Source organism: Hippoglossus stenolepis, chromosome 10 (assembly GCF_022539355.2).
Source record: "Hippoglossus stenolepis isolate QCI-W04-F060 chromosome 10, HSTE1.2, whole genome shotgun sequence".
NCBI classification, from domain to species: Eukaryota; Metazoa; Chordata; class Actinopteri; order Pleuronectiformes; family Pleuronectidae; genus Hippoglossus; species Hippoglossus stenolepis.
The window spans coordinates 21902337-21927369 of record NC_061492.1 but is presented as its reverse complement, the minus strand read 5'-3'; the positions used below and the strand labels follow the sequence as shown (position 1 = coordinate 21927369).

Sequence of the window (25033 nt, the reverse complement as noted above, 5' to 3'; positions counted from 1 at the left end):
AAGGGCAGCAGTTGACTACGGGTCTGAATAACAGTTTTACTCTGTTAGTTGATCCTTTATGAAAACTGGTATTTTTCTTGGTCAATAAAAAAAAACTAATTTTTAAAGTGTAACCACTGAGAGCAAAATAAAAACCTTACTGTAACTAAATGATATAAATTTGGATAAATATAAACTGTAATTCTGTTTAATGAACCCACAAAATGTGATTATTATTATTCTTAGTTAAACTGTCAGTGACGATGCAACACAATGATCAATATTTCTAACTTGAAGGTGACAAAAGACACTTAATGTTTGGAACAGTGACTGTGGATTTGTCAGTGTTTAGCTTTTTCCATTTAGAATGGAATCAGACCTATTTGACGAGGGTTTGTAATGGATGACACCATGTGCAGCTGATTTTGGTTCAATCTACTGCACATTTTGACATGTTAGAAGTTTTGTGTGTTTGTTAGAAAAACAAAAAAGGTAAAAATTACAATTGAAAGGCTCAAGCTTCATTTCAACTGTAAAAGCTTGAGAGTATTGATTTTTGAACTTTTGGGAAGAAAGTAGATATGTCTTTTTCCTGAAAGGTTTGTATTCCAAAAACTATTAATTTGAAGTCATCTTCTGTTCAGCACCTAATATTTGGCAATTGTTTTTGTATACAACATAAATTGTCAGGAATTCCAGACATGGATGGAAAGTGATGTGTCATTTTATGTTCCAACAAACAGACTCTAACTTTGTCAGTGGCGCTGAAGGAGCAGGGACTTGTATGTAATTTTAATTTAGGAACAATAGGAACAATATCCACATCTGGAAAGCTCACATCTGTCCACTTCACATACATGGCCTTAAGGTTTAACGTGACGAATGATACAGGCACTGCAAACACACACACACACAAACACACATATACCACCCCCCTGAAAAAAATTCTTAGATGCACACTTATAAAAGAGAAATAAAAAGTTCACAAACAAAAGCAGAGGTGCAGTTTTTCAGTGAGTTTTCCACAGGGTTCGCATGTTTAGGTAAGGCAAAGTAGAATTAGTTCTAAATGTTTTCCCTCTTGTTGGGGTGGGGAGGGGTACGTTATGGCAAGCTAGTGACAAGGGGCACCTGTGCACATCTCGCTCCTTGTGGAAGACTTGGGATCTGTCTCGACCCGTTCTGTATTTTCTGGGGCTGCAGAGGCCCAGGCCATTTCAGGAGGGGAGTCAGTCATCAATGTCCTGGTACATGTTGTCGTCAAAAGGCCGCTCCAACGAAGGCTGTATTTTGTGCCGGGAGTACTTGAGCTGGAGCAGGTCTCCTACCTCGTTGATGACACCCAGAGCCTGTGGAGACATTCATACAAGAAGAAAAGCTGACAACGTGAAGGGCGATATGTGGCCTGAGCAAATTTAAAGATGCACCAACAGGATTTTAACAGAACTGTCTCCTAAGATTAAAGCACAAACAGAAAGGACTTCTAACTCTAATGCTGCAAATGGACTGAATGTTTTGGTCCTATTGTGAAGGTGAAGCAGTGTTTGTTCTGGCTGAAACTCAGAGTTTTAGTTTATTCAGAGTTAAATTAAAACGTCTCTACATTTCAAGCTGGTAATAATAAAATGACACAGGGATGACAAGTGTGACGTTACATCTGTCTTAAGCTCACACACACAGTTCTCTGGAGGGATTATAACAAATTATTTGTCAGGGGTGGTGCACATTTACTACAGCTCAGTTACTGCAGGTCACTTTCACAGTTTCAGACAGAAAACTGCTGCCAGCATCACCACAGACCAAGCAAACAGCACTTGTTTTAACTTAAAGCTGCATTAATAGTGTTTTGGCCACTTGGGGCAGTGCAACACAACAGGCATGTATAATCATATTTTAAAGCTGATATGGTGAATGTGTCAGATCAATACTGTGAGCTACTTGATTTTTAAACCAACATGTGTGCACAGACATTAGCATTGACTGCAATACTAGCACCATAGTTCACATACTCGCTTAGGAACTCTGTAATCTAGAGTCTGCATCGACTACTACGTACAAATCATCCGTGGACAAACACAGAAAATCTGAAAACAAAAACCACGACACCATTTGAAACCAATACAGTTGGTGTTGGGAGAGAAAATGGCAGTGACGGTGACACGGATGGTCTGACAGGTAAACATTTCTTGCTACAAAGATCCCTAACTGCAGCTGGGCTGACTTTGTGAGACTTCCACCACTGGTCATGTACTGATTTGTAGCCTCATGGAGAAGTCCTGTTCATTTACGTGCACGACCAACATTCCTAGGGAATGAAGGGGATGCAAGGTAGCCAGAATGTGCAAGAGAATGTGTGACTAAATCAGGTAAATGGGTGACCATTTTCCTCTTGAGCATTCACTTGGTTTATTGTAAAACACAGAGAATAAACTGATCGCAGAGCCGGGTGATCATTCTCCTTCTCCTTTCTCCTCACACATTAGAGCCATTGATTCCATTGCCACAACCGATTAGTGCAACTGGAAGTAAAAGCATCAGTAAATGAGTTTGCAGCAAATGTGTCTATTCATCTCCATCCTCGTCTCTCCATTAGCTTTGTGTGCATTAATGCACCTGAATGGCAGCAGCACAGAGGCCACAGAGTGATCTCAATTAAGTCCTCATGTCTTTGATCTAATGGTGCGTTCATGTGGTAGAATAAGAAAAATTTGTTCAGAACTGAGAAAATTCACAATGCTATCTCAAGTTTAGCAGCTTTTTCACCTGGGGATGAATTCCCCAAACACAGATCTAAATGAATGGGTAGATATGTGAAAATATACTTAAGTACAGTAAAAAAGTAAATGTACTTTTGTCTGCAGCTTATTTCATTTAATTTTTCCGTTCAAGAAGAGGAACAGGAGCTGATAACAGCCCTGAATAGACAGCACCTCCTGGAGTCAGCATCAGAGGCAGCTGAGCCTCAAGGACACCCCAATTAGATATGAAATGTAGGAAAAGTCCAGCCGCTGCGTGAGATGATCTATATTTATGTTTGAGTAAGAAAAGAACTGAGGAGAATCTTAGTTTGAGATGGTGAGTGGAAAAGGAAGAGCGGTCAGCTCATATCAACAAAGTCGACCGGCCCTTGTTGAGAAGTGTCAGAACATCTTCTTATTGTTTGTACAAGAACTAACAATTCTGAAGGATTCTCTGACACACACACACACACACACACACACACACACACACACACACACACACACACACACACACACACACACACACACACACACACACACACACACACACACACACACACACACACACACACACACACACACACACGTTATCCATGACGTTTGAGTAGAAAGGTAACACTTTGTTTTGCAAGGCATTTTAACAATATCACAAAGCAGCAAGGTCAGTACTAATAAGCACCTAGTACGGAGGCCCTTCAGTCCCAAATGGTGATATTCTTTTATCTTGTGCACACAAGATAAATAACTTGTCTGCACACAATACATTGCTTTCAAATGTGTCTTTCCTGGTTTCAGACACACACGGCCACCGTGATGGAGAGACCTCAGCTCATCAAGTTCTATTTTCAGGATATTTACCTCGTGGGAACGAGTCAATATCTTGATATTAAAACAAAATAAACTAGAAACTAGGAAAGGAAGAGCGGTCAGCTCTGCGGTGAGCTCGTATCAGTAAAGTAGAGCGGCCCTTGTTGAGAAGAGTGGGCAGCTATTTGATGTGATGCCTAGCCAATCAAAGCTCTGTACTTTTGTCGAGCAACACAATGAATTTATTCATTTCAACTCATCTTCTCCTAAATCTCAGGTCTCATATTTTGACAGGGCCTCCCTTATAATGATGTCAGAGCCAGAGAGGCGGGAGCGAATCAATGCGTCTGGAGCTACGCGAAGAATTCTACAGATTTTTTTAATCTTTCAACAAGACTCAGCCCAACATAGTACATATTACTGTGTCTCTCAACAGTGAGAAGTAATATTTACCCTGTCCAGTATCTCTCTTGTGTGGGCGGCTGAGATGCAGAAGCGTGCCCGGGACTCAATGATGGGCGTGGCTGGGAAGCCCACGACCACCACCCCGATGTTCCTCTTCAGCATCTCCCTCCCAAACGCTCTGGTGGAACAAACATGGAGGAGATGAAAAAATAAGTGAGTTACAGTGGGTTGTACAGAGTGGAGGACTTTAACAGCACTAATAGCAAAGGACGGGGACTCATGTTATTTGTATTGTTAATTTTTTCAAGCAGGGGATGGTTTTATACTCAAGATTGTGTTTTTTCAAAATACTGTTACAAAGTCAAACTCAACTTTCACCCTTAAAGATAAAAAATACACAAATATATAAATAAAAATACATAAACTTAATGTAGACATTTAATATCTGTTTTCTAGATTTCATGAGATGGTCTTTTATTTGAATCTATGTAATGTGATAGAATTGAATCTGTACATAATGTAATCTGTGTTTAATCTGCTGGAAATGATGATTTCTCTAAATAACAAAAACCCATGGATTTCACAAGTGAAAGTAACAGCTATGAGCAACAATCAAATTAAATCAAAGTGGCATCTGAATAAATGAAATTAATTGGAAAGCATCACTACTGACATGTCACTCAAACTAATTATCTTTTAGAGTCGACATGATTTTTCAAAAGGCACAGCTTCCTACTTGTCATATTGCTACTATTTCAGAGAAATGAATTAACTGATGGTGATACTTATTTCATCACTCTCATTATGATGTTATCAGAGACATTAAAAATAAATGTGTGATATCCAGTTATTTTATTTATCACTGCGTATTGATTTAAACTGTCCAGAGGGAGTGGGGAGACCCCCTCTCCGAGCAGCAGCCAGTTAAAGCTCCAGGCTCACCCTATCTTGGCAGGCATGTAGAGCATCATGGGTATGACGGGAGAGTCGACGTTGCCGTAGATGATGAAGCCCATTTTCTGAAGCCTCTCGCGGAAATAGACCGTGTTTTCTGCCAGCTGCCGAACACGTTCACAGCCTACAGATGATAAGAAGAACACACATACTGTAATTATAGGATATACTGTGTCTAATTATCGAGATTATTAAAGTGTGCTGACCAATATTTTAAATAGCAGGAATGCACGATAATTATCAGAGTATTAATTATCGGCAGGTAAAGGGAAAAATGGCATTTTTTATTCTTTTGATAATGAAATTTAAGTCGATAAATAAAGTCGACAATTGCAATGACGTTTTTAACAAAACAAATCTTATAAGTCATCGGAGAAGTTGTCTTCGCCTCCTGAAGACTCACAATTGATACATTTGTGTGTGTTTGACCCTTTAGTTTTCTTTACAGGTCCAACTGAACAGTCGGAGCCAAAACCCAGGCCGGGAGACGTACGGGTTCAGATTCACGTTTTATACAGACAATTTGATCCGGGTCAGGTGCCAATCCTTTACTCGGGTCGGGTAAGTTAGGCACAGGTCTGGGTCCCAGCTTTCAGATGAGGGACGGTCCGTGTTGGGTTTGGGGAGAACATTTGCTGGCCTTTTTGGGTTCGTGTACGAGTTCTTGGACCTGTGAAGAACTCTAAGCTTCAATATGACATGGTCGCCACACACGTTCAAAGTCTGATCGATACCAACGAGTATTGTTTTACCACTGACACATGGACCTCTGCCATTAGTCAGTATCCTCAGTTAAATGCATCTCAGTGGCTGGATACAGACATGAGGTCATTTCTGTTGAGGAATTTTTGACCATCCTCACACATTACTGTATATGCCTCTATATAATGTATATCATATTATATCTGTACAGGAGAACAGTGCCTGTCTAATTCCACAGATACTCCCTTCTCTCTCTTAGCAGTACCCAAGGTCAGGTTATAGATAAAGGGCCAACCAACAGTACATTGTTGTGTCTACGCTCATGGACTTTCATATCTAACTCAGATGCGCCCAGAAATATATAATATAAATAAATACAAAAATGTGAGATTATTAGTCATCTGTATTTAAAAATAAAAAATAAATCCATATTATGCATCCCTATTAACTCATTAAGTCCTTGAAATGTGAGCATGTAATGCACACAGCCATAAAGGTTTCAGTCAGATGTTTCAGTTTAACTGAAAACCTAAAAAAAATCTATATAACAAGAAGTGTAAGAGTTAAAAAGGTCCCTTACAAACATGTTTTCTTTATCAGATTTAATATTTCTGGTTATAAAAAGAAAGGAAATTGTTCAGAGCTCGGCTGATGCTGATGCTTTGAAAAGAAGAAAATTGACAAGCAGCGGAAAACACATTCATGAGAGGAGTGTGAGAAAACATGATCCACCAGCAGCCAGGCACCATGGGGGGTGGATACAGTTCTGAGCTTCGCTGTAATGTTTTTCTTCTCCCACAGCAGATATCTTCAGTGCGTTCTTTGCAAAGCGACGGTTGCATCAAACACAAGGCACCAATCTCTTGTTTGAAATGCAGACTGGAGGAGCTGGGGATCGAACTAACCATCTGCTAAGTGGACCACCCTCTCTACCTCCTTAGACACCCGCAAATATATACAAAATAGAATGTAGGACCGTCTGGTCATTGAGTGTTTCGGGGTGGCCAGTACACTGGTGTCACAGTAAACCATGACATGGATTCTACAATACCTTCATCACCATTCAAAATAAAGAGGCTACTTATGTCAAAAGTGGCATCTAAGCTCAAAGAGATGAGTGGAGGGGTTTTTAATTTTTCCAGATGGAGCAAACTACAGTATTATCCAATAGACAGCAGCCAGGTTCACATTTTTCTGTCCAAGTCAGAGAGAAAAAAGGCTTTTCAGTTTTTTTCCCCCGAACCGGAGTCGATCCTGATGCAGTTAACATAAGCTGCAATGATTTTGTCTTACACTGTCCCTCACAAGCCCAGTTAGTGCTTGGAGGCCACCCTGCACCGTCGCCACAACCAGCATGTGGACAACATGTGCCAGCGGAGCACGTCCCTAGAACTAGTAGGCGATGAGAAGATATCACGAGACAGGCCAGGTTTAAATAATACGTTGATATAATACCATCACCTTCCAAAAAGTGAAAAAATATCCGGATATTTATTTTAGGTCAAATCCCTAAAACTGTTAGTAAGAAAATCTGAGGTTACAGGAATATAATTAAAATAAATCCTCAATTAACTTAAAATTTTCCTGCAGGTGGGAGTTGGATAATATGAACTTTACTTCTACTCCCGTTTGCTGAATAGCTGAGATGATAAGATGAGGTAATCAAGGTCCATGTTGAATTTTACTGACACCTGGTGGCATATGATGAGCATTGCAGAAACTAGGATTTAATTAATGTAAGACAGGCATAATAAGCAGCCTGATGTGCTGATTGTGATGTGAATATATAAGTTTATTGAGAAAAGGACGATTTAGTGTTAATTTTAATAACCATCATATTTAATTAATTACCTTTCTTTGACCATTACTGTTTTCTAGTGAGATGATGGGCTTTCTGCAGATTCCATCAATAGAGTCACTCTTGATCTATTTTCATGTCAAAACTGTCAATCAGATTTACATCATCCATTCCCAGAGTAGACCATCTGACCTTGTTATGCTCCCATAAATCTTTAAATGTGTCATAAATGTATCTTTAAAAATTGAATGGTTAAATTAGCTTTTTGAGTTCAGCATTTGAAAGAACTGATGTCAATAACTTTATTAGGCATGACAGCTTTCTATTGTGAACACATCAAAGGGCTCATCTCCTGTTGTGGCAGGAAAACAACAAAAGCTTGTTTCCGCTTCACAAAATTTGACTGTCTTGACTTTGTCTTTTAGTATCTGTCAGAATTGGTTCAATACTTTATGTCACAAACATCTCCACGGTTTCCTTACAAACTCAAATAGAGCTGCTCTTAACCACAGAATCCTGCTGTAATTCAGAGTCTTTAGAAATCATTTTTAAAGAGTCAGTGAAAAATTAAGACTGGTGTAATAAGAGATAAGAGACATTACATCCAGTTAATGATGCTTCAGAGATTAAATGTTTTTCCACATTATGTTAACATTTTTTTTATTGGACTTACCGACTGTTGTGCCATCCTCTCCCATAATGCACTTCATAGAAGTGATGATTTGCTCCGCCACAGGGGGAGACATGGAGGCGGCGTAGACTGCACTGTGGGAATGGGAGCGCAGGTACTCAATAAGATCCTAAAGCCAGCAGATACACAGGAGGTTTGAGTAAATATCCATGAACAACATTGATTGTATTACTCTACACTCTGTACCCTGAGCACAGGGTACTTTACATGTACTTCTTTATCGGTGTTTCCTACTGGTTGAAATATGCTTGTGGTGGTGGGTGGCATGCTGGGTGACCGAGCTCATTTGCTGAACCAACATTTTTTAAGATGTCCCCTTGACACCTCACATGCAGATTGTGTTATTTGTATATGCTATAATTTACAGATGTTCCCTAAACAGCTGCTCAGAGACTCTAGTTTCCACTGCAGTGCATACAGCACAGACAGAATGAGTTAGTTTGAAATAAAGCCTTCTGATTTACCCAAACTGAATGATTTTATCTATCTGGATCTACCTGGATGTGCATTTATATTTCCATATTCAATTTTCTTTTTTAATGCGAGTGTGTAAATGAATGGTACTTACAGAAGCTACAACAACTGAATGGATTCAAAAGTTTTCTAAGTACAATTCATTTACACACCTTCATTTTTTAACATGGGGCCAAGGTTGAAAAATTCCCCTTGAATTTACCTAGGAAACTATATGGTGTGAAACAGATTGTAACAATATAAAAGGCTCAGACATTCAATGCAAACTTTTATGCAGTAAAGTTGAGGAAATGTAGATCTGAAAAAAATATACAAAAAAATGATTCCTCAGATGTTTCCAAATCCAGGTTATTTGCACCTTTTTGTCAGCTACATCCTGCAGCTTGATGACACCTTCCTACACTAAACATTCATTCATTAGGTCAGCTTTCTTAAAAATGAAAAATAAAAACTGAGAGACTGCAGTGAAGGTGGTAAGAGGAGCTGACAAGACGCCATTTCACATTTTCATTTTGTTTTAGAGTCAGCTACACATCTGCACCTGCTCACATCTTGTTGAGGAACGTTTGAGATCTGAGATGTCTCAATCTGTTCAGCATTTCACTGGGACAAAAAGTTGTCTTGAATAGCTGCTGTCATACAGCGATGTGACATGGAAGAAGGCTAATTCAGTGTTCAACTTTTGCACCTAAGCACTTTTGATAAAAAGCAGTTCTGTAAACGTACTGTTCAACAAGAGTATTCGATTTACACTGGGTCATTAGACTATTTACAGTAAATATTGTGACTTGCTGACCTGAATTTAGCTGATGCTACTGAATACTGCCTTTCTTATCTTTGAAAACACATGCCCCAAAAATAATAGCCCACGATCCTTCATCCTCACCCGTTTCCCTGCAATGTATCCCCCTGCAGCACCAAAGCTCTTGGTAAATGTGCCCATCATGACATCCACGTCACAGGGATCTAGGCCAAAGTAGTCGACCACACCTCTCCCTCTCAGCCCCAGGGCCCCGATGCTGTGTGCTTCGTCGACGTAAAGGTAAGCATTGTAGCGCTTCTTGAGGGCGATCACCTCCGGCAGGCGGACTATACTGCCTTCCATGCTGCAGGGAGGAAAAGGCAAAGTCTTAGTCAGTGTCACACAAATGTCCTGATGTGTTCATGTTCATTGTTTTCCTGAAATGTGAGCTCAAGGACTAACTATGTGTTCCCCAGCTGCTGAATAAACTTGATCGGTATGAGCAACACATAACTCCAGTACCATCTACCTACTAATTACACAAAGGCCTGTCTGTCTGTGGAATGCATATCTCATGTACTGTTGTGAAATTGCATGAGGTCACATTTGCAGTGTCACAGTTGGTGAAACGTGAACATGTCATAAGTTCAATCTTAGTAAAATGTGAATAAACAGGCTATCAGTGCTCTGTAGCAGTCAGTGGGGGAGGGACAGTGTGTCTTCAGTCTGTAGACGAGTGGAACAGGTCCTCTTCTACTTCCTCAGATAAACTACAGCAGTGGTCGGCAACTGGCTCAAAATCGCTGTCAGGTCATTTTGATAATATAGTATTTATATTTCATATATTTGACTGATAGACAATCACAGGTATCACGGGTGCTGATCTCCGTCATGGCAACAACATTCATAGAATCATGTCCTGTTTAGCAATTTGTCTAAAAAGTAAAAGCACAGCATTCGTTATATTGCTAGAATGCTTTATATTAAGCTGAATTACAGAGCATATATTTTAAAAAGGTTGTGAACTGAAAGCTCTTTATTTTTCATGTGTTAAGGCAAAGTCAATGCCAGAGTTCTGTTTCACATGTGTAATGTCCTAGAAGAAGGTGCTCTGACATGGTGGTTTTGAAAGTTGGCAGATATGAAGGTGTATCTGTTCTTTTGTAACTAATTTGCTACTGCACCTGTTTGTTATGTTTTGTAAGGCTGGGCACATTTTGGTGCTTGACAACTTAAAAAAAAAAAGAGAGCATTAAAGCATCTAGCTTTTAAGGAGAATGGATGGATTACCTGAAAATGCCCTCCACCACTATGAGGATCTTCTTCCATGGTCTGTGAGTCCTGGGCTGCCCGTGAACTATGGCTTCTCTCAGCAGTTTCTCAAGCTTCTGCATATCTAACAGGAGTCAAGAGACAGATACATTCAAAATGAAAGTTGTGGCATCAGCAGGAGGTAACTGACAGGACAAGCTACATTTTACAAGTTACCAAACTGACTAAGGAGCAGAAATTGACACAAAATTGGTGCCGAGTGCCAAACGGAGGGGTGTGATTTATTAGCTGGAAGATACTGGCTAACATTAGATCTGAAAAAGTTGCTAACCATCAACTGCTAATAACACAAATATAAGTAATTCAATCTAAACATTAAAGATAAATACAAGATTATTCTTGTATCATAGATGCTAATCCAGCTGGATTTTTCACTAAATATGACACCAATCATGTTATCTGTTAAAAAAACTAATAATACAAACTAAAATATATACTCATAATCTAAGTCTCACATGCCATAGGAACCAGAGCTAACCTTATGAGCAAGTGTAAGGATAAACCACAGACTGTATATGAAGATGGACGATATGACTGCTCCCCAAATGTGAAGCCAAGTATCTTGAAACCTCCTCCATGTTAATTGATGGGACTTGGACCAAATTAAAAAGTAAAAGTACACATTCAATAATTCTCAAAGATGGATTCTGTTATCTTGCATAGTTCTTATCACACTGATGAATGTGAATGAAATGTTAGGATTGACAGCTGAGACTGACTTGCGCGTGTTTTGGCAGCAACTCGATACCACAGCTCCGTGCCCAAAACACTTCTGTGCAGACTCCTTATCATCTTTATATACAGTCTATGGGATAAACAGTCCAATTATTTTAACTATGCACCTTTTCCAGCTATCTAACTATTTTTCTGCATCTTATGTGCATTTACAGATAATGTTTTTGTGTGGCCATCAAAGTTTGTGATACTATACAGAAAGGGGACACGTTGTACTAAGTGCCAACATGACTGACAACATGAGTTATATTTGGAAAAGTACAGGTGTTTCAGTAAAGCCTGACAGTTTGACTATGAGCCAGCATGTAAAAATACCAGGTTCTTGAAAATGAAGACGCTATTCACTAATTTATCATCATTTATGCATGTCACACATTGTCATGTAAAAACATCTTCAAGAAATAGAGACCTAATGCTTAATATAAAGTACTAAAGTACAGTACTAAGTAATAAACATTTTGGCTGACCTCTAAAATGAAACTCAATGTAGCTTAGTCCACTTTTTCAAACTTGTGAAATAATGATCTGAGAACCATAGAATTCAGAGCTAGCTTCTCAGCAGTGACAGTGACATTATAATGTGACTTAATTTACTCTGTATGAATGAATGTGATGAGAACAGTGACATACAGCTACGTAAAATAAAAACACCATTAGTCGAGGTGTATCGATGAACTGGGACAATAAAAGTAATGAGCGAAAGATGCAGTTGGGGAAGATAAAATCAAAGCACTCGAGCTGAGGAACTGAAATAGACACAAGTCTGCAGCTGGACAGAGAAAATAAATGGAGCTATAAATGTAATTTATAGTCATACAGGGTCGGACCTGTTTGTAAGCACAGACTCACTGTTGTGTTTGAAGACTCTGATGGTGGACCCAGAGAGTCTGGCTCCCAGGACCAGTGACGCATGGTTCAGTTCATCACTCAGGATCAGACAGCCCTGCAGGACACCACACCAAAATCAAATCACATAAATTTTTATATATATATATATATATATATTCGTTTATATAAGCACATAGTGTTTACACATGTTGACCTACTTAAAAATCTGTTTGGTACAAATCATTTTATTGACTGCTTGGTTTGATATTTACGGTGAGCTGCTGAGCGACTATGTGATATTTTCACCAGTAGATTTGCATATTTTCAAAGCAGCAGTCTGACACTCTCAGTAGAAAGTAGCAGAAGTAGTAGTGCAGTACCAAACAACACCAACTATGTGTTGAAAGTATCTACCTGCCGAACAACATCAGCAGCAATGTGACAAAACGGACAAGGTGAGAAATAACAAAGCGCTCAGACCAGATACACAGTCGAGCTAATCACGACTGCAAACACAGAGTTTCTTCTTGATATGATGCCGGACAGTGGTCTTGTGTCTCTGTGTATTCAGTGCTGCTGGTGACCTGTTATGGAATGTTTTTACAGATTGTATTTAACACTGTACAAACCAGAGTGCTGGGTTGTAAACATATTTCAAACTTAAACTCACAAAATTTAAAGAAAGGTGTGATAGTGAGGGAGAGGACAGACAGAGAGACAGAGAGAAGGTGCTGCAACAACATACAGGACATCTGGTTGGGAAATAAAAAGGAAGCCGAGGAGTGGAAATAAGAAATGTGCGCTGCAAGAATAAATCAGAGCTCTGCCAAGGAACCACCTGCGGTCTTACCTTGCCAACCAGCGCTGGTATGTTCATGGAGTTGGTCGCGAACCCCATCCCAAACACCATAGCTGACTCCACCCCAAGGAACTCCGCCATCAACTTCTCCATCTCCTCGTGACAGTCCAGGTTGCCTGAGATACAGACACATGGGAGGTCACCAAGAGCACAAACCAATAAGCAGGGTGGAACAGAGTACAGTTTCTTCATTACTGTACTTAAGTATATTTTTCATGTATCTGTACTTTATTTCAGTAGATATATTTTTCAGGTACTTGTTACTTTTACGCCACAACATGTATGTTACATGTGTGTTGTGTTACATGTTCACATTGTTACCTCAACCAAGGAGGTTGTTTTCTTCTGTCTTTGTAATTAAGTTGGGGGGGGGGGGGTGGAAGAGTCTATTGGCAGAAATTGAATATAAAATAATCCTAGTGATGTTTTCACTAGTGTGTTTCATCCAAATTGTTTTCTTTACCCTAGAATGGGCTCTTTTTTAAATACTTTATATTTACATCTCTACGGTTGTTTTTTTTTACAGTAGTCTAAACTGGGCCAACTAAACACCTTTTGAGTTTGTATGACAACTGAAGGCTGACACAGGTTCTCTCTCATGTTTGAAAGGGGAGGGTGAGGTGAGGGGTATTCAGCTGCAACATGCAACTTCACCACTAGATGTCACTAAATTCTACACACTGAACCTTTAATACAGTGCATCTATGGTTGGCACTTTTTCTTCTATGAGGGGCAATTGGGGGTTAAGTATCTTGCCCAAGGACACTTTGGCAGATGGGGAAGACTGGGATCGAAATGCCTGAAGGTCACAAGTGCTCTACCCCCTCAGCCACAGCCACCCTTTCATGGCGGCAATGTTTGGCCTTAGCTGACATACGGACTCTACTGAGTGCCGTTCTAGTTGAATATATTCTTTAAAGTAATCAATAACGAGAGGGGAATTGGGTTAAGGTTATGATCCAATTAGAGTTGGCAGATAACATTAGACCCCGCCTCCTGCCGCAGCATCACTGATAAACATCTGAAATTGGTTCACCACAGTCATGATGATGGAATAGACACATACACAGTACTTTTAATACTTTGACTCAAGAAGTTAAGTGGTACTTTTATCATAGTACAGTTTTGTCTATTCATTGTGCATTTACTCAAGAAACAATGTTTGAATACTTCCTCTTCCACTGCTAATAAGAACCTCTGAAGACCAGTGGCTTCAGAAATTAAATTTAGGAAATTAAAAAAACAGAAAACTGAACAAAGTACTCACAAAGTAAATTACAGCTACATAATGCCAGACAGCTGCAATGTTTCATGTATCATAAACTCAATCTGTCTCTCAGTGTTATGCTATATGTCATTTCCTGTACAGTCAACCTCTGATATTTCCAGCTGACAGCTCTTATGGAGCACACACACACACGCACACGCACACGCACACACGGACTATCAAAATGTGGACAGGCTTCCTCTCTGGGTAAACAGAGAAGCATCACTGGTTATATACACTTAAATACACAGTAAATATCTGCAAACCAGATGGTGGACTTCACTTCCTCGAAGCTCATCCGGAGCTTATCTGACCTGCTCTTCCTCAGATAAATTTTTAAGTAAATACAAACCACTGTAGAGACCTCAGTCCTTATTTACAAGTTCTTAAAGCTACATACTCTGGTTAGTCTCTGGTCGTTTTAGTCAAATCCATTACATGAGATTCTTTATTTAAGATAATCACATTTTGAAAAATATTTAATCAGAGCCCATAGAGGACAACTGATCATCTGACCTTTGCAAAATGTAAATGAATGTTTAGGGTTAACAATACTCTTGAGTTTTTGCCAGAGAAGCTGTGGAGCAACATTTCTTATGAGTGGGCCTCCATTTTGTTTGTATTGTGCACATGCAGGAGACAGTGAAGAGGGAGACTGGTAGATTGCAGAAAAGAAGGGAAAGATGCGCAATTTGAAATTGCAAAAGCGTTTTTTAGAAACTGTGCTGAAACAATTGGTTGGTGATTCAAACAGCTGATTTTCAGAAAACAAGTTAATGCAATTTATTTACAGCTGATCAGGATGCCTCTGGGTAAGATGGATGGTAACTGGCGGCCCACTGGCAAAGATATCTGGCCCCCCAATATAATTTTGAGTATCTTGTTGTTGTTGTTTTATTTCAACATATCGGACTGACATAGACATTTACACATGTCGCTAGTGCTAATCCCCGTCATCTTTTATAGAATCACTTCCTGTTTGGCGACAAAGTAAAGGCATATTGTTAGCATATTTTATTTTGAAAAGTTGTTGTAAGCAAGATTACACACAAATAACTGAACGGATTTCCATGAAACTTGGTAGAGGGTATGGGTCAGGACAAAACACAACATTTTGGTGCAGATCCAGAAATGTATTTCCCCTTTCTTTGACATTGACACCATTTTCACAGACAATAACGAATGGATCTTGATTTAAAAAATTAGGCACATTTAAGAAACTGATATCCAAGTGTGTGTTAACTTTGGTGCGGCATGATTTGATTTAAAGTGGACTGTTGGGCCTTTGCGGAGGTATGCGTTCTACAGAGTGGCATTCTGGTTATGTACATTTTTGGGATTGTGTGACAGCCCTTAGTTTTAATCCTAGTAAGGTTATAGAAACAATTGATTCTGATAAGTAACACTGACTGTACTCACATAATTTATAGATTCTTACAAGCCTCCAAAGGCTTTGTCAGAAAAAAAGTTTGTTGTGCAGCAGAAATCAAGCTACGATATTGAACAGATGTCAATATACTAATCCTTCAGTGGCAGCAGGAATAGTGGGTGTGTTTTGGTGTGTGTTTGTACCAATCTCCTGCCTGGTGCTTGCAACTCCGACGCCGTACTTCATGGTGACTTCTGCCGCAGAGTCAACACACGGACCTGTGTTCTCAGCAAAGCCCAGGTAATTATATGAGCCCAAGTTAATCACATCCGGGAATGACCGACCTGTGTACCTGGGAGAGAGAATCACACAGAGGAATCAATCAATGAGAGGAAGCCCATGTTTTTTCAAGCAGAGTGCTGGTACCAAAAAGATTATTGAAATGGATTGAAAAGCTGGACTGCATCAAAGTGCTCTTTGTTTTTCCAATCTTTCAGGTCTCGTAGAGGATCTGACATAATGTGGGATGCAGCTGTCCCCTCTTTCTCTGACAGGAACTGCATGATCTCAAATTTTTGCTTTTCCTCCTTTCTTGTCATAGTGTGTGAGGTCTGACCACACCTTCCACCCAGGCAGCTCCTCAAACGAGTGAGGAGTCATGATGACAAAACAGAAGGTTCTCACTGTCACAAGTTACATATTGCATCAGTATAGTGAATTACATATGAAATTGAGCCAAAGCAGAAGGAAATGATGCAAGTGGAACTCTATCTGATATGTTGACCATTGCAGGCGGTCATGTGTGAGAGAAGTAGATTCAGCTCATTTCAGTCCAGCCATGTAGCGAAGAAGAGACGTGGATATGCATTTCAAATACATACAACTGTGATCTCATCTAATCTGCACTGTGGGTATTGTTGAGATATTTGAGAATATACCTGGCTCATAGTAGATCTGGTTGGATTCAACTAACGTGTGATGCAGCTTGTTGCATGAGAATAACATGAAATCAATGGATTCTGTGTTTGTGAATGTCGCGTGAAAGTAACAAAGTATCAATCACTACATGCAAAGGTGGACAAGGTAAAGACAAAAACCTGCTCTATACAATTCAATACAATCCTACTCAAAAGACCCTTTTTCGAAATGTATATTCCTGAATATATAGCCAGGCTATTAATGTTTTTTTATCTTGATTATTACCATCATTATTTATGGACCTCCTTCTGTTTTTTAACCATTTGTTTTCTTGTTGTGCAGAATTTGTACTTTTATGTTGAAAAGTGCTCTATGAATAAAGTTATTTTTATCAGTGTAATAGACCTGCAATAAAGCTATATGTTAAACATACAATACGATGTTTGTTTTGTTACGAGTGTGTCCAAGGGGAGTAGATAGCCATGTCTGAATTCAGATTCTGTGTCATATAAATTTGAATCCTACAGATTTACCTGATCTCGTCTTTCTCCCTCACATAGCAGGTAAGGTGTGGATAAGAGTGTGTGTGGGGTTTACAGATGTTTAATATGTTCTGAAACTCATTTATGAAGCAAACAGTCCAAAGGTTTCAATGTGAAGACCTGCTGCTTTTGAGGTTTTATAACCTTGTATATTTATATCTATGAAAAATGGTTTAACAAAATAAGAGATGTGAAGATGTGATAAGCATCAGTTGCACTGCTTTCTCGTTTGTTAATGACTTAATGATTTGAGTTATCAAATAGGGACACAGATTAGTCGATTATGTCTACTAATGCTGGAACAATTATTGCTTTCTCGATGAGCTGATAGACAAAATAATTCCAAGCTCCATACTCTCACGTCAAAATATTTACTGGTTCTGGAAAACTGTGCTGAACTTTAAACAATTGTTTTCTGATATGAAAACAATGCAAAACAAAATAATGTAAAATGAAACATGTCAGTTTCAGTTTGTAAAGTAACGTCTGGTACAGTCATGAATAAAAGGTAAAAGGCTTTCTCACTCAAACGTCCAGTTGTAGTCTCTGGACGTTCTTTCCATCAGGTCCATTTTGGCCCCAGGGGCACTGCATATGGGCCTGTTACAGTTGTCTCTGATCCGCATGTAGAGGTTCCTGGTGTAGAAGTTCTCAAAATCCTGGTAGAGGGGCACGAAGTCCTGGACATGGGCGAGTAAAGAGAACAGAGTCAGTGGGAGTCTAGAGGCTCGTGACCCGAGCAGGAATTTAGGAATTTCTAAAAGTGTCCCTTTTTCTTTATGGAGTACAAAAACTAGAAGTTCCTTCAAAACTACATGCCTCTCATACTTTTGGAAAGCTTAGCTGGAAGGAATTTAATCTCTGGAAATATAATCTTTAACATTTAAACACATGACTTGGAGAGGCGTTTTCCTCACTTCTTGGAGGGAACATCTGTGGGATAACCTCGGGGTGATTTAATGACTTCCCTGCGTCTATTCCACGAGCTTCCTTTCCTCAACATAACCAAACACTTAAAACAATGGGCTTCTCTATCAAACATTACGTAACTCAGGAAAAACAATCTCAGCAGTGGGGGACACATTCCAAATGAGCTGATAACTCCACCATTGGATGTGTGTTGACACAAATGCTATCTTAAACTTTCAAAACACTGCACATGATTGTGAGGAAAAGCACCTCAGAGAGAATATTTCAAATATTATTATCAACCTCACTGAGTTTGCATGTGAGGCTCACAGATCTTTCTGAACTGTCCAGACTTTTCTCACCATATCGCCTGTTTGGGATATTATCACAGCTGATGAGATTTAATGTTCACTTCTTTGGTAAACTTCATTCAAAATGTTTGACATCCGAGGAACCTGGGCTAATCTATCTACCAACTAATTCCACACACGTCTGTGTATGTATGTGGAACACATATCTCACAAACTGTTCATCTAATCGACTTCACCCTTGGCATATGTAATGTTAATTGCCCAGGGATGTGCAGTGTCAACTTTGGTGCCATTTGGACACTTGATACTTTAATATTAATAAAAATCGAATTAACAAGCAACCAGCGCTCTGTAGCAGTCAGTAAACATGTCTTCCTCTACATCCGCAGATAAATAAAAAAAGATCTGTCCAACAGATTATTTTGATGATTTGATTAGATTTGTTATTATACCATAACTTACACAGACATTTATGGATATCACGGGTGTTGATCTCCATCATGGCAACATTCATAGAATCAATTTCACTTTGAAGCAATTTGTCTTCAAAGTAAAAGCACAGCAGTTGTTTTGTTGCTGTCAAACTTTATATTGAGCTGAATTGCAAAGCTTGTATTTTGAAAAGTTGTGAACTTGTGTCTGAAGAGTGTGTTGATTGCTGAAATAGCCGACACGCTAAGTGAATCATTCAAAGTTGACTTTAAAATCCTCATTGCAGATAAACCAGGTAGGATGAACACAAAGTTTTCTAACTTCACTCTGCTCCATAGACTGTTTACAAAAAAGTCGGCACACAATGTCCAGCACACAGACAATAAAAAGTGAAAGTTTATTGTTGGTCAGTTTGACGAGGACTCACTAATAAGCTTCTAATGTTTGGAAGCTTTGTGGTGTGGGATATCATCTTGGTTAAGTCAGGTTAATAAAAATTACAAATGGATCAGGTTTAATTGTTTGTGTGACCAGGCCCTGAGTGACTGCTTTTTTTTTTTTTTCTTTTTTTAAACTACTGACTAATGACAGGACCACGGCACTTCTGGGGCCAGTGCCCCCCTTGCCTCACCCCTGGTATAACTCCTAACAATTTCAGAATATAATCACAGTGTGTAAAGATGCACATACCACCAGGGTCAGTCAAACCACTTAGGACTTTTCACATGTCTGCTATGAACCAGGCAACATGTAACAAACCTCCATCTAACAAATTAGGTCATTCAACAGCCTGAAATGCACCTTGCCTCCTTTTTTCTGCAACTTTGCTCACAGCGTCGTCACTTCGCAACCAAAACAATGACTTTCTAGTCATAATTAAACGCACAGTTTGCCTCCTGCAACATGTCACGTGTCTGCTTTTTGAAATCTGCTCAACTTCAACCATTATAAAAAGAAAACAGTTTCCAAGAGCCATTTTCTGCATGTGGAAAAAAACAACACTCCCAGGGTAATTACATGCGTGATGATTGATAAGTGCAAAGCTGCTTATATCAGCTTTTTTTATAAAAGCTTTTCCACACTTGCCTGATGATTTTTACTCTCATTCCTGTCTTTGTTTGTCTTCCTGTAACTGAACACATTGCTTCTGGGGCTTCTCTCACCTTTTGCTCCTCCCTCTCGCTGGCGACGTTGCACTTCTCGATCTTCCAGTGACGGAGGAAGTCGCGGAGGTAACCGAAGATGGTCAGGATGCCGTAGCCCATGTAGGTGAACACCGCCACCAGCATGGGCGTCTCCTCAAACGTCTCAATAAAGGGCTGATTGTACAGGCTGCCATCATGGGAGGATGTGCGGACCTAAACAACATGGAAAACAGTCAAATCTACTGAAACAAAAGAAAAGAAAAACACTACGAATGTTGAACAATGGTGATGAAGACGAGAGGATTATTGAACTAATTGCTTTGGATGTTTATATTCGGTTAATCTAAGTTTGGATTACTCTTTATTTGAAATAGCTTTATCATAGTCTTTCAGAGAAATGACATTTTAGTCTTTTTTGCAGGTTGCTCTATAGTATCATTTTTGAAAATAGTCATAATATTCTTAAAATAAAATTGTATGCAATTCATAACAGGGTCTCCTTGCTGGTTATTTCCTTTTTGATTTTTCTCAAAATATTGTGACTTTTTTCAAATTCAAGTACAACTTTATTTCCTCCACCAAGGAGGTTGCATTTGTTTCTTTGTTAGTTGGCAGGATTACACAAACACTACCCAGCTGATTTACATGAAAATTTGTTAAGGGCTGAGGCATGACCCAACGAAGCATCCATTAAATTCTGGAGCATAGCCAGGGTTTTTATTTCACTTACTATAACATGGTGAGAGAGGGCATTTGCCTTGGCGGAAGTATACGCTCTCCACTAGTATTCAATTACTTATCTCTCATAATAAATAACCTTATTCTTGAAATCTCCGATTATTATTTAATTAATATAAATATATTACAAGGTGTTATCAAGAAGGAGCAAAATACAGAACAGTTTTTCAACAAATTACACAGCAGGCAAATTACACACAGTTACCTAATGCACACTGGCAAAAACACATTCTCCCCACTAATGCTTTACATGCTATATGCTATATAAATGTGCACTCTGATCTCCTGTGACTCACTCATCTTTTGTTAAAAAAAAAAAAGGAAAACACTTTGTCTGTTGTTGTAGTTGCCTGAGGTTTGTGTAATTCACTCAGAGGTGACTTATAGCATGTGCAGCCAAATTGTAAGTGGGATGAAGATAAGGGCACAGCATTGAGTTCTTCAGCTATCGAGGGAAGAAAGCACTGAGGTCTGACTGCATAATAAGGGGGAGCTGGCTGCATTGGTGGAAATCTGTGCACTCAGTGATCTATAATGCAATAATACACTTTACATGCATCTAACTTTCACACAGAAAAAAAAAAAAATCAGCTTTACATGTCTGTTTTCTCCATTTTGACAAGTGGACGGACAGAAACCTGCGACTCACACAGATAGTGCAACTTGCCTTCCCATCATGCTCCCCTCTGTGCTCATGGCCATTAGGCGCTACATGTGACCGGTCATGCCTCTCTCTCAAATACCTTAGAGAGCAGTTGCGCTGACATCTGCATGAACTATGATCAGCTGAGGTTCAGTCACCAGGCGCTCACTTTCTGAGCCTGTGCCAACCCAGTACAGCGCCAGACACAGGTGATGACAAAACCTGTCCACTCCCAGTCTCTCCCTTTATTTTACTTGGGAATCTCAAACTGGAGATGACTATAATTATCTCACTTCTGCTGACAGTTCCCCCACTGAATTATCATTATCACTCTCTGACTGACGGTCACTGAAAATGTTTTTGCCTTTGTAATGGAGAAGAAAACTGACTCAAAGAAGTTTCGAAAATGTGAAATTCTACTGTTCAACCTTCACTCAACTTTGCTTTGCTTTTCATTTTGTTTACCAGACTCAATATACTGTACCACAACATGTCTAAGAGTGTGGCACCCATGTGTGCGACAGGATCTACTCATGTATTCAGAAGGGACATGTTAATTAGGACAGGGGGTGCACCCGAGGGTGGAAATTTCATTAGAGTCTTTGGAAACTGCTGCTTGCGGTCTCAGTAGAGGTGCCTCTGACTGAACATGAGCACCAGCTCAGTGTCGCCATACTCACTAACTCATCACAGCTTCAGCCTTCAGATGTTAAGGCAGTTAACCACTTCAAGAAACAAACAAAAGACAGCCAAGCAAGTTTTATTACTGAGCCTCGGGGTATGTGCATCATTACACACTGTGATTATGTTCTGAAATAGTTAGGAGTTAACCCAGGAGTGAGGCACCCAGATGACAGCTGATTGGCCCCAGAGGTGCCCCTGTTGTCCTGTCAGTAGTTAAAAAACTGGTCAAATGTACAAAGATGTGTCAGTAGTAAACCTTCGCCCCTTGTTAACTTTCAATATTTGCAAGCGAGCAGGCAGATTAAACATTTGCTTCCTGTGCCAAGAAAAATACAGCAATGGGCGACAGCCAATCGAACACCGATCAGGGGCTTTGGTCTGCGACTCGCAAAGGCGACTGGCAAAGAGGGCTGAGAATTGTGTTGACTGAACAAGGCTCTAACAGCGACACTAATAATAAACAGGAGAATTTGTCAGGAGTCTTAATTTCCTTGAAGTACACAATGGGCTCCAACAAGGACCAGTTTTCAAAATATCAAATCTAATATTTAAAGGACGTGTGGCCTCACTCAAAACTATAGAGCTAAAAGTAAACAAGGCATAACTAGAATGTGCAGCTTAGATAATCAGGAATAGTGAATGGATGTTGGACATATAATCGGCCCCTCTGTGACCGCCACTGACTCCTGCCAAGCAAAGTATTATTGACTAAACAGGTTTCTCATATTGTGAAATGTCAACTTTCCCAGTTGTCACATCGACCTTCCTCTTGTGAAACAACTGGGCTGGCGGTGCAGCGCAGTATAAACCCATTCATAAAGTTGAGATTTTGTTGCGTTGCAATAATGCTCTGAAAACAACAACTACGCCGAACTGAAGAGCGTCTCCACATGATTCATAGAGACACTTTGAGTCATGCTGTGGGGGAGAATAGAAACCAGCAGTGAGCGGGAACTCTTAAATCCAACGTGTTTTTAAAAAGGAGTTTGGTGTCGTGTCTCGATAACAAACTAACGGATGTCATCTGCATTATCAGAGCATTAAATCGTTGATCGTGTTACATCCGGTTAACGCCTGAGTTGTTACGATCACAACAAGATGTCAGCCAGCGGCGGCAGCGGGTTTCGCACCGTGGATGCTTCCCCGGCTCCAGCAGCCTGTCCTCCCCGTCCCATCCCGGGCCTCACCTCCTCCTCCTCGGGGTGGCAGTGGCGCTTCTGCTGGCGCTCGTGGCAGCGGCGGAGGCTCCTCACAAAGCCGTTCCTCTCCGGCTTCAGTCCGTTCTTCGCCCGCTGACACCCTTCCCCGGCGGCCGGCTTGGCGGCGGGGCTCTCAGTCATCGCTGGCGGACGGGTGTGGAGCCGCGACGGGAACTTGCATGAAGCGAACACGGAGCAGTGGCCGCGGTGCGAAGCGGTGACAGCGCCCGAGCTGCGGACGATTCCAGGCGCGCAACAAACTCTCAGGCACCGTCACTCACTCAGGCACCGTCACTCACTCACACACACACACACGCAACTCACTCACACGCACTCACTCACACACACACACGCTCACCCACGCACTTTGAAATCTGATAATATAGACATCGAACACCGGAAGTCAACGCCCACAAATCACACCGTAGGCTGTGTGAGTGGGCGGGGCCACACCCTTCGCATGAGACAGAGGGCTGCGGCTCAATGTACACGAACTTTATTTAGATTTCACAATGTTTACATTCAAACGTTAAAACATTCGCTGTGAAAGACAGAACACATCTAAAGACATGAGCTGTTTTTATTGTTGTATGTTCTTGATCAAATTCTTGGGCGTGCCATTTTGGAGCATATTGCGTTCGCTTTTATTTAATTCATTCTTTTTTAAAGAGTTGATATGACTTGCTATGGAAAGATGTGTGTCACTGTGTTGTATACATATAAGTGAATTATTATTGAGTTTTGTGTAAGCACGGAGGTGGTGCTGATGAGTCAAACCAGATCATCCTCATTAGTGTGGCGTGTAAGTAAGGACTCAGTCTCAGAATCACGTGGTGAAAGTTTCTCTCTGGACTCGACTCTTTGCTCTGCTGTACAAGACACATAATACAGCAAATTGAGTCTTAAGTCAACCTTCATCCATCTGTATAATAATTAGAATAAAAAAAACCCTGTTCTTGTGATAACATTGCAGTTACAGCAGAACTCGTCATTTCTTGTTGAAGATCCAGTTTGGCTGCTCCCTCTAGTGGCTTTACGGTGCAGTGGTACCAACACATGTAGAGAGGGATAACGTCTGAGGTTGTATTGCTGTTGTCATTAACTGAACTGACCTGCAGACCTTTCACCTCCAGAACACACGATAAAGGGCAGCCGTGAGGGGACCAGTGAAACTACTAGAATTATTTATCACTCACCCATGTCATGTATAACTATTGGCTGAATATTACAATTCAGTATCTCTCACGAGGACACTTCAAAATACAGATTGGAGAAAGTCGAGGCTGCTCTCCTTATACCTGAGGATGTATATAGTTCCCTATATTGTATGTTATATCACTAATAGGCTTTATTGGCTTAACAGTGCAAAGCTGTAAGAAATGTAGAAACGTGAAATTTACGAGCCGGACGTGAATGTGGTGTAGAAGGTAAATTAATTTTAGATAAGGAAATCCAAGAGCCAGAATTGACAATCTCCAAACTGTCCTTCAAGAGTACATTTTTTTTTCCTTTCCCACAGGTCACTCTTAAATAAATGAACATTCACAGTCATGACGTCCCTCCGCAGCTGTAAATGGTGAGAAAACATCATCAGCATCCTCCCTGTCCGACTTCCTTCCTTCAACAGGGCTCGTGGAAATCATGGTAGGGCCTGAAAACAAACCAGAACATGAGATAACATGACAACTGAAATGTCTAGGATCATGAACAGATTCTGAAGGTTTGTCTCATCAAACACAAGCTGTTCACTGTTGAATAATTGAACTACATGTTCCCACAGAGTTGAACCAGGACAGCTTCATTCCAGTCCCAATAGGGCTCGGCCCATC

The 25033-nt window shown here is 40.2% G+C and overlaps 1 protein-coding gene across 2 annotated transcripts; it reads right to left on the bottom strand.

The window, feature by feature from the left end:
• LOC118116191 (serine palmitoyltransferase 2) lies at positions 1 to 23581 on the bottom strand. Of its 2 annotated transcripts, none has more exons than XM_035167588.2 (12): positions 23136 to 23581; positions 19959 to 20153; positions 17669 to 17823; positions 15887 to 16035; positions 13039 to 13163; positions 12210 to 12303; positions 10584 to 10689; positions 9438 to 9657; positions 8060 to 8186; positions 4875 to 5010; positions 3981 to 4110; positions 1 to 1328 (listed from the first exon to the last, which is right to left on the bottom strand). In XM_035167588.2, the coding sequence occupies exons 1-12, from the start codon at positions 23343 to 23345 to the stop codon at positions 1209 to 1211; spliced, it is 1767 nt and encodes a 588-aa protein (XP_035023479.1). In that variant the 5' UTR covers positions 23346 to 23581; the 3' UTR covers positions 1 to 1208. The 2 variants fall into 2 exon arrangements, with proteins under 2 accessions (XP_035023479.1, XP_035023480.1); XM_035167589.2 differs by having other exon boundaries at positions 23193 to 23579.
• Between the last annotated feature and the right edge of the window lie 1452 nt (positions 23582 to 25033).